Source organism: Anopheles ziemanni, chromosome 2 (genome assembly GCF_943734765.1).
Source record: "Anopheles ziemanni chromosome 2, idAnoZiCoDA_A2_x.2, whole genome shotgun sequence".
Lineage (NCBI taxonomy): Eukaryota > Metazoa > Arthropoda > Insecta > Diptera > Culicidae > Anopheles > Anopheles ziemanni.
In genome coordinates this window covers 23,925,140-23,940,457 of record NC_080705.1, presented here as the reverse complement: position 1 = coordinate 23,940,457, position 15,318 = coordinate 23,925,140, and the positions used below count along the sequence as shown (strand labels likewise).

The 15,318-nt window shown below is 46.7% G+C and overlaps 1 protein-coding gene across 1 annotated transcript; it reads left to right on the top strand.

Annotated features, from left to right (window-relative positions):
• The first annotated feature begins 1,975 nt into the window (after positions 1–1,975).
• On the top strand, positions 1,976–14,756 carry LOC131293238 (G1/S-specific cyclin-E). Its single transcript, XM_058321318.1, has 10 exons — positions 1,976–2,081; positions 4,393–4,486; positions 11,675–12,061; positions 12,167–12,347; positions 12,669–12,856; positions 12,974–13,201; positions 13,385–13,533; positions 14,038–14,269; positions 14,377–14,702; positions 14,753–14,756. The coding sequence occupies exons 1-10, from the start codon at positions 2,065–2,067 to the stop codon at positions 14,754–14,756; spliced, it is 1,806 nt and encodes a 601-aa protein (XP_058177301.1). The 5' UTR covers positions 1,976–2,064.
• The last annotated feature ends 562 nt before the right edge of the window (positions 14,757–15,318 follow it).

The window sequence follows — 15,318 nt, the reverse complement described above, 5'->3', positions numbered from 1 at the left end:
CCGAATCGACAGGTTCGGGTCGATCCGCTCATCACTAATTTGAACGATTGTTTGGATTTCGAAATGTGGAATGTCAACGACGTCTGCCGGCTTGTTGTTGCCTCCTGCTCACACTCACGACCGCGTGTCGGCCAGCCGGCATCAGTGTGCCCAGTACCGCCGAATAGCGGACTAATGCATAAGGGGTCGAAAGCTTGCGCGCTTTCCAGCTGTGCCGCGTCGGTCCATTTGCCATGTAGCCTTTGCCACGGTACGTGGTTGATCCTGCGCGCACCAAAAGGACTACAAGTTCGACTACTGCAAAGCAATCGAAGCAGCGCAAACGGTAAGCGACCAAGATCGCCGACGGACTAAAAAAACGAGCGAACAGAAATAGTGCGAGAAAGGGGACGTCTAAACAATTCCAGTTGTTTAGGATATCTTTTATCGTTGCCGGTACGCTTAGTGCACTTTTGTGTTTGGTGCAGAAGGTACACCGGCAGACAATTAGATCGGAAAGTACGCATTTACCTCGAAAGTAACCGTGTGCGAACGGTGCGAGTAAAGAAAGGCTAAAAACTATTGTTATTATCCCGAGAAGTCGGCCCATTGGAAATGTGATCTTACTTCCGTAAAAGCAAAAAGTTCCAGGTATTCATCGACAAGTGTGCTGTGCCTCGTTGTGCATCGCAACGATCGAAGGAAGCTAGCTCCTGTTGTGTACGTCCGTACACGATAGAACTTGTCGTGGACCGGGTTCTTCCGTAGTCTGACCGGAACGTGCATCCTGGACGTGGAAGTGGTCCGCACATTTGCCGCACTTCTCCGCGCATCACGGCTGATCGGGTACGGATTGTGTTTGGCGCGACGGCGCGTACAAACGCGCGCCGTGTTTGTCACTGTGACAGCGCACAGAGCCGTGCCGAGCCGGTCGCGGTGCGGAGCAGCTCTCGTCGGCAGCTTGTTGAAGTTGAAAAGTGCGCGAAAAGTTCCTGCTGACGTTTTGACACAACGTTCGTTTCCCCACGGTTGTGGAAGAAGAACTAAAAGAGTGTGCGGTGCCCCCTTCGATGTAGGTGCAAAGCAAGGAAGGCTTAGTGCTGCCGTGTGTGTCGACCCGAAGTAACAGCAGCAGCAGTTCCGGCGGAGACATTGCCTCCACTGATAGAGGGCCTAAGCCATCATATTGCACCTGTGCTTCGAAGCCAGCGGCTGCAGCACCTTTGCACGTATCTGAACTCGGGCTACGTTCGGACACCATTTGGAGGAGAAGCTGAAAGTAAGCTGCGCGGACCACTGACTCAGCACTGCACTGGGTGCGGAAGCGGCGGTACCTGCTGTGCTCGACGTGGCCATCATCGGCCCCGGCGTACTAAAGGTCGTTCTCCGAAACACCTACGCCTATGCGAGAATAACCGGCTGGGAAACTTTAGCTGTGGCCAGTTTTTCTTTCGTACGTGGTTTTTTTGGTCAGAAGTGGATCAAAATCGGGTGGATTTGGTCACTGCCTTCAGTGTCGCGAGCATCCGGAGCACCTTTCTACATCTTCTGGCGAGGCGCCCCCCTCTCACCCTCTCCCCCTCGCTCGTTCACCACCTCCCCGCATCCGGGCTCATCTGTGAGAATGAGTGCGTGATAACACACCAGCAAGACGCTGTGCCTCTGCGGTGGCGCAAGTTATTTTTCTTTTTTCTGCTGGTGCATATTCGTTCGAAAAAGTGACTAAGTGAAGGGGCGTGGACACAGTTCTATTCGTATGATTAAAAATTAAAATTATCCTCCGCCGAACGCTCGTCGCCCCCCGTGCGCAAAGTTCCGGAACCGGAGGAGTGTGTGCCGTTTCCGGCTTACCCGTTTCGGGTTGTTCCAGCAAAATCCTTGGGGCATTGTGTAAGTGTATGTGGGTGCGTGTGTATCTCTGAGCTCGAAAATAGTTTTACTATTTTATTACAATCTAAGTGACCCTAGAGGGTAGAATTCGTGTGCATAAGTGGTTTACCTGGTTTAGCCGTTGTGATCCAATTTTCATCGCGAATCCAGGACTGCGTGGAAAAGCTAACACATCCTGGAAAGCACCTTATTGAGATGGACCATTCCAATGGGTAAGTTTGCAGATGTGTATTGTACGATCCACATACTAGTGTCAAAGAAAAATAATGTAAAGGAAGAACACTTGACGGAACGTTGGTCTCCCCCCTCCCTCCCTCCATGTGTGGCGGTGGTGGAGGATGTGGTGTGGAGCATTGTGGCGGGAAAAGAGGAATTTTTCGCGACTACGTGTGCATATGGCTATGCGATGGAATCTGGTTGGTGTGGTGGCAGCCTGCTGTGTGAAATCGAGCGATTGATGGACACTTGTGTGTGCTTTTCTTTTTCACTGTAAAACAGCATGAGTTGTGCAATAATGTAATCGGTTCTCGGAGATTACTCGCACAACTTTGTCTCTTTAAATCTTCTTTTCCTTCCTCACTAACCCTTCCCCATCTTATTGAGCGTGGACTACTCGTTGTTCGAATGCAAAATATTAAAATATTATTCTATCACGCGGTGTATGGGATATGCCCCGTGTTGCACATATCTTTTTTTTCTAACTTTACCCTCCTCACCTCGCCCCTTGTCATGAAACCCGTCGGTCATCTGTTCCGGGGACGGAAGAAGTATGGGTTTCAAACGTCGAATTGGTAGTACCACCTATTTTCCGCGAGCTTTTTCTTTCTTTTTTCGGATCTTCTTTTTTTTTAAACCCCCAGTCTTGATGTGTGTGCTTGGTGGTTGACTTGTACGTGCGCATCGTCCCATCCTGCTCACGTGATTCGGCCCGGTCCCGCTCGCACGGCTGATCGGGGTCGACGTCGTTCAACTGCTGCCCGTCCGCGACTGTGGTCCATTTAAAGAGACGACAATCGCCGCGAGACGTCTGTGTTGTGCCTTCGCCGCGTCTGCTTCTTGTTTGTCGCGTTGCGTCAAAGTCGAGTTCGAGACACGGGCATTTAAACCGCTCGCGCGCCTCTCCCGCCCGCTCCGCACCCGTCTGTTGCGATTGTCATGGGAGATAAGCGCCCCACACCTCGCGAAGGTGTCCATGTGGGAGCGCGCGGTGGACCGTCTCACTGCGTGCTCCCCTTCTTTGGGCGATTCGCTCTTTTTCACTTTTAAGATTTTTTTTGTTTGCACTTTTACGCAGAACATTTCGATGAAGAGAAAATTCCCCCCGCTGCGGTTATGGTTCTTTCTCTTTCTTTCACTCACTCATTCTCTCTGCTCTTCCTCACGTATCGATGGTGGCGGGGAAAATCGCCCATCTGTACTCATCATCCAGCTGGGGAGCAATCGAGGAGAGTGTGAGCAGGACGACAGCCTAGAACTTGCGAGCGCGCGAGCGAGAGAGCGTCGAAGAGGCCGAGAACGCTCGAAGGGGAGGAAGCAGAGAGCAAACTCGAAATCTGGCGGGTAAATCGAACTGCTGTTGCGCTTTGTGCGCCCAATTCCGACCAGCTCGAGCGCGGCAAATGGAAAATGGAATGAAGCCGCACGTCGTTGCGAAAATAATAAAAAGCTAAAGAAAGTGCTAAAAGGCGCGCGGGAACTGCGAACTGCTTTGCTAAATGCTTCGCTGGCGCTAGGCGGGCGCGCGTTTTTCTGAACACACGTCAAACCGTCCTCTTGTGTCAAGCTCTGCTGCGTTGTGTCAAAAAATTACTCGTTTTATGTATAAAATCTACCCTCGACAAACCCTGGTGGGTTTTGCTGGTAACTGGAAACACGGTATTTAACCGCTTTTTGACTCATTCTTCGGTATGCAAATGCAACTCGCCTACGTCAGTGTAAAACTGGTTTCGGGGCGATATGATTCGGCAAGAGCAGGTTTCAACCAAATGGAAGAGGAGCAACTGCACGGATATGGGTCACACAAATTAGGCCTTCTAGTAACATGATGGAGGCGCATGGTGCGTTTCAGTTTTGACATTCAAATGTCATATTGTGTGATGTATTTTATTCCACTCTTTCACTGACAAGGCAATAGTTATATTTGACATATTTTTTCCCACTTTTTTTATAATGTGTTTTGCTTAATTTGTAACAAGTAGTAGAGATTTATTCCTAATTTCCTGTCGAATATGTTTTAAACACATGTCAGTGTGTGCTCGTAAGAAAGTCAAAACTGTACAAATTATTAAGGCCATTTCGAAATAATGACGGCACCTAGCATATGTCACTTTTTTTCGCTTTTTTAAATATAGTGTCTTCTTTTTATATGGAATTTGGCCTTTTCGCGTCGAGAAGGTTGGTCTCGTAATAAACTCTTACATTATCAAATTATAAGGTAAAATTGAATGAACATATTATTTATTGCTTCTATTAAAATCCCTCATCAACTGATTGAACCAACTTTTTTTTCTCCTATTTTACTAGATCGAATTATGCAAGCAGAGTGCCATCATCGCAAACAAACAGGCCAGCACATCGTAGAGGACGCAAACGAAAGCACACATCAGATGGCATCGTGGTACGTAGACTCGATTCTCTTCACTCATGTACAAGGATATACGTAAGACCTTCAAAACCATATTTCCTGAAAGAGTATCCATTTTCAAAACCTTCTTTTTCCGCAACATGAAGCACGATCCGTTATGAAACATTTAAAAGGACGCTAACATCGTGAGTGTAGTTCCATTTAAACATTGTATGCCGAACAAGGTCCAAAGCGGACGGGAAGAAGGTCCTTACGGAAGGCAAACATGCTGCGAAGTTGCTGCTGCGAGTGGGAACGTCGAGCTCTGGTTATTTAATACCAGTTTTGAAAACAGTTTGCCTTCTGCAAACGTCGGCCATCCCATCCTGCGACCCAGCGTTTCTAGCGACCCTAGAAGATTGCCCTTACGCTTGCGAAGGAAGGGAACAAAACGGAACCTTAAGGTCCTCCGGGACCAGGGAGGGACTGGTTGTAAGATGCCGGTTTAAAGCCCCGCTTCTTTTCATCCCCGACATTCTGTGTGGACGCGCCTGGACTCCGCTCGAGGAGTGCACATCAGGATCGCTAACCCACGAGGGTTGCATTTCGGGAAGAAGACAAAATGGGTGCGATTGTGCACACGAAGGGCGAGAAGGCGACGAGGTTTAAGATGTGCGGATGGAAGGAGAAAACTTTCACAAGCAAAGGAAATATCATGATTGATGTTTATCTAAATTTTTCTAGGAATCTCGACGCTAAGTTGTCGAAAGAGAAAGAGGGAGAGAACCGTGGTAAAGTAAAGATTAATGTGTTTGAATTGTGCTGGCGGCGAATGATTTTAAATTGCTTAAATGCATTTTTTCTAAACGATAGAAACCAGAAACGCTTTTAGACAATAATTATTGACTAGAAAATATATTTCTTGTAAAACCGGGCAACTCTAGCAGCAGGAAACGAGAAATATACAAATTATTATTCTGCACCTTTCTGCTGATCCTCAGTGCTCCCTGGCGCCATGTGAAATCAGACCGTGATAAACAGTATCACAACAGTTTTAACCCCATGTTTGTCGATTGCTTATCAGCTGCTGCACTGCATTCAGTGTTCGTTGTCGCGGAGGGTATTTTGTGGTGGTAATCTTACCCACCACCTGTCGAAGTTAGCAAAAGAGGGCGACAGTGAGTATAGCTAACACTTTTGCCTAGCAATTGCACGTTTTTTGTACCAAGGAAAAACTCCCCTTTCTACACATGCAAAAGTTTAACTTCTTATTTGCCAAACTCTAGTTTTTGATATTGTGGGTGTCCTGCAGATTCCTGTCGATATTGTGAGCCGCTTTGCAGAAGGGCTTATGAAGGGTAATTGATTGGCAATTGGTGCCAAAGCTGTTTGCGCAGCTAACTCCATCGTGTTATTATGACGGATGGGACTTTGGAAACGCCCAAGGGGGAACAAATCGTCCGGGGAAAGTACCCCGTTTTGTGTATCCGGTACATTTTTAAATGGGTTGTTTCATTTAAAATTGACAACGCAGGGGACAGCTTTGAATAAATTTTGTACTCTCGGCACGGGTTGTGTTTATTAAAATGTACCATTTCTACCACCAGCTTAAAAGATTGAATGCACCAGCATTTTGAAATTGGATGCTATCTCGTGTTTTTACTCTGTTCGCGGCTGCCTGCTTACCTAAGAGCTGGACCCTGTGTTGGTGGTCGTCGACGAGCGACCGGAAAAGCTGTTTGCCATACCATTCAGAATGTTGTCGATCGCTCCTTGCCATCATTGCCGGCTGCGTGGCCTTGCGTTCTTGCGACAAGTTCGCTGTACGTTTCCTTCCCGGGCATCCCTTGTTCCAGCGTGACACAAACTAGTTTTTCTTCATCTCAGCGATCCCGTCCCGATAGCCTTCCTTCATTACTCTCCACAAGTGAGCCACAAATTCCTTCGATGTTTGCGCTGATCCCGCACAAGGAGGAATCCCGTCCGAGACTTTCTCCTTTGCTCTCTGCCTTCCCGTTCGTGCCGACAGTCTTTTTAGGCGGGTCTGCATGGCGGTCTATGTGCGTGTGTGTGTGTGGTCAGGATTGGAACTGGTCGGTTTTGTTTGCCATTCCCATCGGCCGTAAGCAAGCACTTGGCGGGCTTCCTGTTTTCTCATCTTCCGGCTAACTTTTTAGCTTCAGTCGAAATGAGAAGCAAAAGTCGCCGTTGGTGAAATTTAAAGGCAGAAGAATCTCAGCTGACAAAAAGGGTAGATATTTGCAGCCTTTTTGGTTTTGGATCCTTAACATCTCTTCTAAAGGTTACGAGCGCTTTAAATAAGGAGAGATATAGCAAGCAAGCCAAAAAAATTGTTAACTAACCTTGTTCTAGGCTGGAACATGTTAAAACTCGTACAACTGTGAATTCGCCGCATTCACCTAGAACGATCACCGAACGGCGATTAAAGACAGAAGACGGACGTCAAAAACATTGAAGTACGAAGCAGTACGGCCGAAATCATATACTCGGGCAGAGCTCTAAAGGTTAAAAGCAATGGATACGTAATGTAATTATACTGGTGCAAAAAGAAAATCGTATAAATTTAAAAAAAGCATTTGGAAAACTGGCATAATGTGTTCTGAACGCTATATTAAGCTCGATGTTGGTTCGACACCGTTCATATTACGTGAAAGCTGCCCTGTCAGTGGCGGTACGCGGGAAAATCAGCTGCCACAAACCAACGAGCGATATGATCACCGTCAACAATGCCCAACCCCGCGGGCAAAAGCGAGACAACACCACATTCACCGCAAAGCTCAAGTACGATAGAGCAGGCGCGAACGAACGAACGAACGTTGTTTTGGCGCCAACTTTTCTCTGACAGCGCGCAAGTACACGGCGGGAAAAACATCCAGGGCGCGATCGTTATGGCTTGACACAAACCCGTCGTGGTTTCCCTCCACCCTGAGAGGACCGTCAATGACATTTTAGATCCATCTTCCCGAATATTATTCGACCAAGAAGCCGACAAAATCAAACGGCTTACGTAAATGGTTTTATTACCTTCACAGGGAATGACCAGGCGTTCCTCACTGCAAATTTGTTAACCACTTGGATGAAAAAATATGTCGATTGCTGATTTTTTTTTTGACTCAAATGTTATATAACGTATAAGTTATCTAATTTAGTCATATAAGTACGCTAACAGAATTTTTTTGTTATTTTCAAAAACTCCCTTTGAAGTGCATTATGGTTAAACCCAACCAGATAACAGTCGGCAACGGAATTTCATTCATGCTGTTGTGGTTTGGTGATGATAACACGAGCGATTACAACCTCCATGATGCAACCGAAACTTGAGTTATGGTAGCTTCAGTACAAATTCCCAATTCAGTGTTTTGTGTGTTCTTTGTTTGATAGGAACATTACTCATATTGGGATTTTAAAATGTTAACCTCTTTTTACAGTCTCTGTTTAAGTTGTTTTTTTTTTAGCTTGAATTACGAATCTCCCCTAGTCCTTTTAAATGGCCCTTAGTTGTGACCCTCGCATCCTGTTGCTGCCCACCTGTGGCTAAGGTTTTTCCTCTTTTGACTCTACAACTTCTTAATGTTGTGTTACTTTCGACGCTCAACCAAACATCATCGTCGTCATACGAAGCGAAACACGTCACGTTCCAGTGACTCTTTTTATTTTCTCTTCCTCAACCCTGCGCGTTCCTCTGCACTGAGACGCACAAATTTGTGTTGTTCGGTGCTGTTGCCTTGATCCTGGGTGTCGCGCAAGGAAAGAGGCCAGGGTCGATCGGCCCGAAGCGGTGCGCCTGCCTTCCTCATTGAACACTTCCGCGCCGAGGAGCTACGAAGCTGTCCACCAAATGTTCGGAAGTTGTCGCTTTTCGGCTCTCCGTTTGTTGTTATCGTCCATTGCGCCTCAAACCGGCGGTGCATTTGCATTACAGGGTGTTCGTCTTACCGTCTGCCAAACCGTGGACCCGGTGCTCGTTCCCTCATTAATTTATTATGTAAAGGGGTCGTGTTGAAGCGTTTTTTTTTCATCCAGTCGCGTGCACCTTCGCACCAAGCTAAGGTTAGTTTTTTTTAGAACATTTCTATGTTACTTTTTTCGGTCATTACCGTCCTTTCCAACGTGTGTTGGGCGCGAAAACACATCGAAAGCTATCCAGTTTTAAAGGTCTCTTACATTTGTTCTGCTCCATCGTTCATTCGGGAGGTAGCAGCGGAAACAGGAAAGAATTCTAGAGAGGGTAGGGATTAGCAACGCGAAAGGGTGTATTTGTCGGCGTGTGCGCGCGCGCGAGCAAATTCTTTTCTTAAGCCATTGGCGCTCATGTACTTTCGTTTCTTTTCGGTTTTTCACCTCTTCGTTTGCTCATGAGACGGCCAACATGCGGCAGCATCATCATCTTCCTGCAAACCACTGGCTACGGAGGGAAGAACATGATAACGAAATGATGGCGATTAAAAACCAAATCTACATGCGAAACAGAACAACCTTAGAGGAAGTGGCAAACCTCCCCCCAGTCCCTTGCCTAAGCTCCCCGCTATCTTTGCTTCATCATCTTCTATCTTGCCTGAACAGTCGAATCCCGCGAGCTCTTGTTGGGCTCGGCCTAGCTTTTCTATTTCGTATGGTTAGGTGGTGTTGTGTTGTTGCCGCCACACCTCACTCTCGCTCGCTAGTGTTTGTAAAACTTCCCACGAGCGCGAAGCGTTGGGATGGAGGAGGAGGGTTCGATCGCTAATATTCTCGCGATCGAGAGGCGCGCAAGAAAAAGTGCGCCTTTTTTGCCTAAAAAGGGGTTAACGATCTTTACCCTGGTCGCTCCTCCAGGGTGCTCGCTCTAGAGGTGGTATTCGATTGATCGTAAAGTCAAATATCAATCCCATTTATCAGAGAGATAATTAAACGACTGGCGAGCTCTTGTTCACGTTTAACTTTGAAAACAGAAAACTCTAGATGCTTATTTATAAACTAGGAGCAGATTATGGAATGAGTTTCGATCATTCGTGTCGGTCCTTTAAAGCGATTCAACGTATGATTAAAAGATCTTGATTTATTTAGAAAAAAGTTATTTAAAATGAAGTAACATATCCAACATAAACCAAAGTTACGTTTGCATAATATGATGTTAAAGTTATGATCTAAAATACGTTGCTGATTCTGTGGTTTAAAACGTTTTACTTACCTCCTTAGGGATTATTTGTCTAAAAAAGGCAAATAGGCTGATTTCTGGCCTGTGCGAATTGATGTAAAATTGAAGCAAGTAAATGTAACCTCACATAGCTAAATATTTAATTCTATTTCCTGTGGTATTCTTTTGAAAATTTCAGGAATTCCAAATATCTTGGGAAAGGAAAATGACTTCTTTGGCGTCTCCAGAAGAGCCAACGCAAGGCTAGTGATTCTGGGCATAAACAAAACAACTGGTTCAAAGCACATATTTCACTGTACCTTATCTCAGTTTTGCCCTCAGTTGGTTGGACAGAGTGTTTCCAATTAAAACAAACTTCCACTGTTCCTATGTCCTGCCCTGCAATGTTCTATGGTGCGAAGCTGCTGATGCCGTCGAATGCAGTTCGAGCAAAGGGATAGCGATGCAAAAGGGCGACAAAGCGGTAGTTGTAGTAGTAGAACATGCTACAGTATGATGTTTATGATGATGGCGATAGTCCAAAACTGGGGACAACAACATACAACCTCAACAACCCACCGGTCCATGCCCATCCGAAGTTGGGCAGAAGGACAGAAAAGGAAAGTTGTCTAAAAACTACACCGGAAACATTGGCCAACAGTAGAGGTGTCGGGTTTTGTGTGCGAAGCCTACAAAGAGCAGAACCGGCCGGGTCCGTCAGAAGAGGAAGGTTGTTGTGTATGCAATCAATGGCAAAAACTAAGAAGAAATACCACCACATGCGGTCCTTTAACCACACACACACTCACAGCATTGCAAGGGCGGGAAACTGACGGAATTTTCCAACCGCTTTGATGAAGCCTGATGCGCGATCGAATGTTCGCGCCAAAAGTTGCGTCGGCACACACATGTTGTTCCCCTTGGGCTAGGGAACTGGCGAAGCGTGTAACGGCCGAATTTTTCCCTGCGACGGTGATGTGCATCGGAATTGGAGTTGGTCCGGAAGGGAAAGATAATGTCCTTACGTTGTCGAACGTGCTCGCTGGCCATGGAGGGGTTGTCACCCTTCGAAACAGCTGATACGACGGGTACTTCATAAGAAGGCAATCGATTCACAAGACGCTTCTCTAATGCTAAGGGAAAGAAATAACTGATGGGTAAAAAAAGGAAACAACTGATTATGATTCAAAAGGGAAGGTTTGGAATTATATAGAACGCATCCAAGATCTGGCCACAGTTTTTACGGTTATTTATTTTGTATATTTGCATTTTTCATGAAACTTTCTTCAGCAAGAATACGGCATCGAACAGAAGGGGATAAGGGATTCACATTATGTGTTGCAAGATTAAGAAGGACTCGTCAAACATTGCCTCGCCATCGAACATCTGCCTCCAAGGACTCGAATTAAATGCCTTTTAAATACGAATACGAAGCGAAATGCAACGATGCACGAACGTCGGTGTTTGTGCGTAAAGCGAAAGGATAATTGTTGTACGCGCCGTACGAGAAAGGGGAAGGGGGCCCTATGTTTCGCTCCTTGTGGAAGTCCTTCGGCCTGACTGGGCTCATGCGACTCGCTGGGAGAGTTGGTAAGAGGTACATCAAGAACTATGGTAGGGGAAGGTAGGATGCAGTAAGTTTAAGATGGTCCTGTTCGAAGTGCCGTTATTGAAGAACACCCATCAATGTTGGTTCTTGGAATCGGTTTTATGGATTTTAATAAGGGCCACATTTGACCCGCGTTCCGATAGCGGTTGGGAAAGGGAAGAGGGAGATCCTTTTGCTCTAGGGTTGATGAGATTTTTAACAATCGATTTTTTATTGGTCATCCCTGAAGATGTTTATTTGGTTCTATTCACTCCGGTATAATGCTATTTTCTCCGAAATAAGATTATTTCCTCCTTGTGAATGGAATGAAACTGGCTCAGACAAAGCAGTTAATAAACATTCTATCACCTTTAGGATTTCGAGCAGATTTTATCGTCACTCTAATAATGCATTCTTCTCGGAAAAGGTCCTTCGCTCGTCCTTGTGAATGAAATAAAGCTATCGCAGAGAAAACAGTTGGTAAAATATTTTCTTTTCTCTCCTCTATCGTTTGCAGGAAACGGAAAATGTACAACCCCAGGCGAAGCGGCTCAGCACGGCCCGAATTCGGCGATCTGTGCACGATGGCGCCTCAACGTCGTCGGCGGTGGCTGTGCCGGCGGTATCTGCCCCGCCTTCATCGACACCCGCCATCGGTCTGTCCATGCCGAGCATACCGAGCTCGGGAGGATCGTCGCTCGGTGGCCACAGTCAGCCCGCCGCCCACAGTGACTACACCTCCGACACGCAGAGCTCGTCCGATTGCTTTTCGAACGCGGTCGAGTTCGATCTGTACCAGCTCGTGAGTCCCGCCTCGGTCAGCAGCTCGAACGTCCCGAGTCCGGCCTGCGATGCCACCGGTGTAAACCCCACCGATCATCACCACCACCAATACCTGCATCATGTTCCTCATCACCAGCAGCGACATCCTCCCCCCAGCTGGCTACCGAAGGGTGACACAACGCCCCACGGGGGGAACCGGAAGGTGGTGGCGGAGAGCCTGGACGAGAAGCCGACAAACTGTGGCGGGCTCGTGGAGTCCTGCTACTGGATGCCATCGTACAAGCAACGGTCCTGTCCGATGCCTTCCCTCTCGTGGGTCGATACCAACGAAATGTTTAAGAAGATGTGCCGAAAGGACGACGTTGGGTGGCTCGCACGGGAACCGAACATGTTCAACGATCACCCAGGTAAGGATGCGTCTTTGCTGCTCGTAGCGCGCTCCCTAAAGTGAAAGAAAACGATCCGCTTTTCCCACAATCCACATTGATCGATTCTCGACTCTCTGCTCTGCTACCTGCTTCGATCTCCCGATGCTGACGAGATTTTTCCGTGGGAAAGCAAAGTGATCGTTGCAGGGCATAATAAGGAAAAGGGACCGTAGTAGGGACGGGTAGAGAAATGACATTGACACAGGGAGGCGCAGCGATCGATCCATTGAATCCATCGGCAAATCCGTTTTAACACCTCCTTTTCTTCATTTTGTCACATTCTTCTTGGCCCAACGGTAGGTTTGCAGCCACGGATGCGTGCGATCCTGCTCGACTGGCTGAACGAGGTGTGCGAAGTGTACAAAATGTACCGCGAGACGTACTACCTAGCGGTGGACTATATCGATCGCTACCTAAGCCGCAAGAAGGGTCTCATGAAGACGCATCTTCAGCTGCTCGGCGTTACCGCGCTGTTCATCGCTGCCAAGGTAAGTGATTGTGTTAGCAGCAAGTACCATCACACCGTGTAGCTTCTTGCTTTTGTGAGGCATATCCATAACCATCGTGTTTCCTTTCTTTCCGTTCCGTTCTTCCTCACCCCAAAGGTGGAAGAGATCTATCCACCCAAGCTGCGTGACTTTGCGTACGTCACCGACGGTGCCTGCACGGAGGAGGACATTCTACGCGAAGAGTTGCTGCTGCTGTGCGAGCTCGAATGGAACATCAACCCGCTGACGGTGATCGGTTGGCTCGGGATGTACATGCAAATCAACGTTACGTCTCGGGAGCCAGAAAATCAGCACCGTCCGGCGGTGCGTGCTGCCGGCGTGTCGGTAGCGAGCAAACTTCCTTCCAAGGTGCTGGTTTCCAATGAAAACGTTGACGTTCGATCGGCGACGACGACGCCGATGGTCAACAGTAGTACCAACACCACCACCAACGCTGAAGCGTCACCGGTAGCAAAGAAACCGACCAGTGAGAAAATGCTGTTGGCCGCCGGTGTCACCACAACCAAGACTGATGATACCTTTGTGTATCCACAATTTTCCGCCATGGAGTTTGCCCACACGGCACAGCTCATCGACCTCTGCTCGCTGGACGTCGGGATGGCAAACTTTAAGTATTCTGTGATCGCGGCCGCCGCTATTAGCCACACGTTCGATAAGTAAGTTTCATATGTTTAGTTTCATTTTATTCTAAATTAACTGACCCCTTAATATATGGTTTGTAAAGAATGGTGTTCGGAAACCAAATGGTTCAAGTAGTTCTTTGAGAAGGGTTCTAATGGTTCAAATGATAAATCTCAATGCTTTGCCAGCTTCGTTTTTGTATATATTTTATTTGGTTGTTTGTTGTTTTGTATATAAACATATGTTTTGACAGTCGGCGAAGCGATTTTGCCTGTAAAGAAATTTTTAAAATTTTTGTTTAAGACCAGTATCTCTTTTGAGTAGGGGTTTTCTATAGAATGTATCAAATTATTCCTGTCCATTCTTTAACCGACTGCTAACTGCCCTTTAAAATAAGAACTATATTTTATTTTATATCCCCATAACATTGCTCGCATTTTGGATAAAGTATGTGCATAACATTGGTAGGTGGGATATTTTTTCATTACAGGATTTAAATTGCTTGTACTAATTGACATCTTTTTGCACTCTCTGCACAGGAAAACGGCCACCTTAGTTTCTGGGATGCACTGGGAGGAGATCGCACCGTGCGCCAAGTGGATGGAACCATTCTTCCAGGTGATCTGCGAGGAGAACGCTACCTATCCGCTCACCTTTCTCGAACAGAATGAGCAGATCAAAATTAGCCACGGTCTGCATCATATCAGCCCAAAGCTCTTAACAGACCTGTACTACAACAAGCAAACGCACACCACTTCATTAGAAATGCTCGTAAGTGTTTAATGCCCGGTGGAGATCTTTCCGAGCTGTAATGTAATGGTGGTGTTCGATGTGTTCACTTATCCTCTCTCAAACGTCTCGGCTTTCCCCGCACACAGGACATGGTATTTATAAAAATGGAGGAAATGGAGTCGACGGCACGCGTGGTGCAGTTGGAAGCTTCTCCAGCGCCGCTCGGTATCATCGAGCCGGACAGTGGTATTCTCACGCCACCCGCCTCCAACCGGAAATCTTTAGAAATGGTTCTGATCACGGCCGCCGCAGGTGGTACGGCTGGTGTTGAAGGTGGTGGTGGTGGCGGCGGTGGGAGTTCATGTGATGGTCAACAACATCCGGCACAGCGCCAACACAACAAGGATCAGGAGCCACAACAGCTTCAACCGCCGCCGGGACTCGGTGTAATTGTTAAGGAAATAGCACTTAAGTAAGTTGGTATAAATTATTTATCCTTCACTCGCTATTACTCTCGTTTAGCTAGGTCTCCCTAAATCCTTCACTTGGAATGCTCTTGATTGCGTTAACAAGACTTCAATGTGGACGGTCCGACTCATTTAAAGACTTACCATTAAATAATAATCGAATATATATATACACTTTGCTGTTGAACTCATGAACTAAAGATGTGCCAATTTGAATAACTCGATGTCTAACGGTTTCAATAAGTCAAAGCATCCTCTTTCGACTTTCGGCAAATCTTTCTCTCCAAATAAATGCTCCACGCATCCCAGACCAACTAAAGAGTTAACAGCTCAAAGCTTTCTCCCAATAAAACTCTAACATACTTCTCCAAGCAAGATTAATTCACTAACATCATCTACGAACAAGGCCCGAAACCAAGTTCGTGCGAAAGTACAAACCAATTTGCGAATGGAAACTACTACGGAAAGGTGGTTCGCTTTGCTGAAAAAATCCAAGTTTTTCAAACAAAAACTTTCTTATTTTTCTTATAAGGCCAAAAGCAATATCAATGATCAGATTAACTTGAACTATAAAAAGACTACCGAAAGCTGCGGAATACGTCAAACTGGATGCAACCAGAA

What these genes read in the sequence shown, in the direction of transcription:
- LOC131293238 (XM_058321318.1), top strand. An exon ending in ACACATCAGATGGCATCGTG is followed by an intron (nt 4,487 to 11,674) that starts GTACGTAGACTC and finishes TATCGTTTGCAG; the next exon opens with GAAACGGAAAATGTACAACC. An exon ending in CGCTGTTCATCGCTGCCAAG is followed by an intron (nt 12,857 to 12,973) that starts GTAAGTGATTGT and finishes CTCACCCCAAAG; the next exon opens with GTGGAAGAGATCTATCCACC.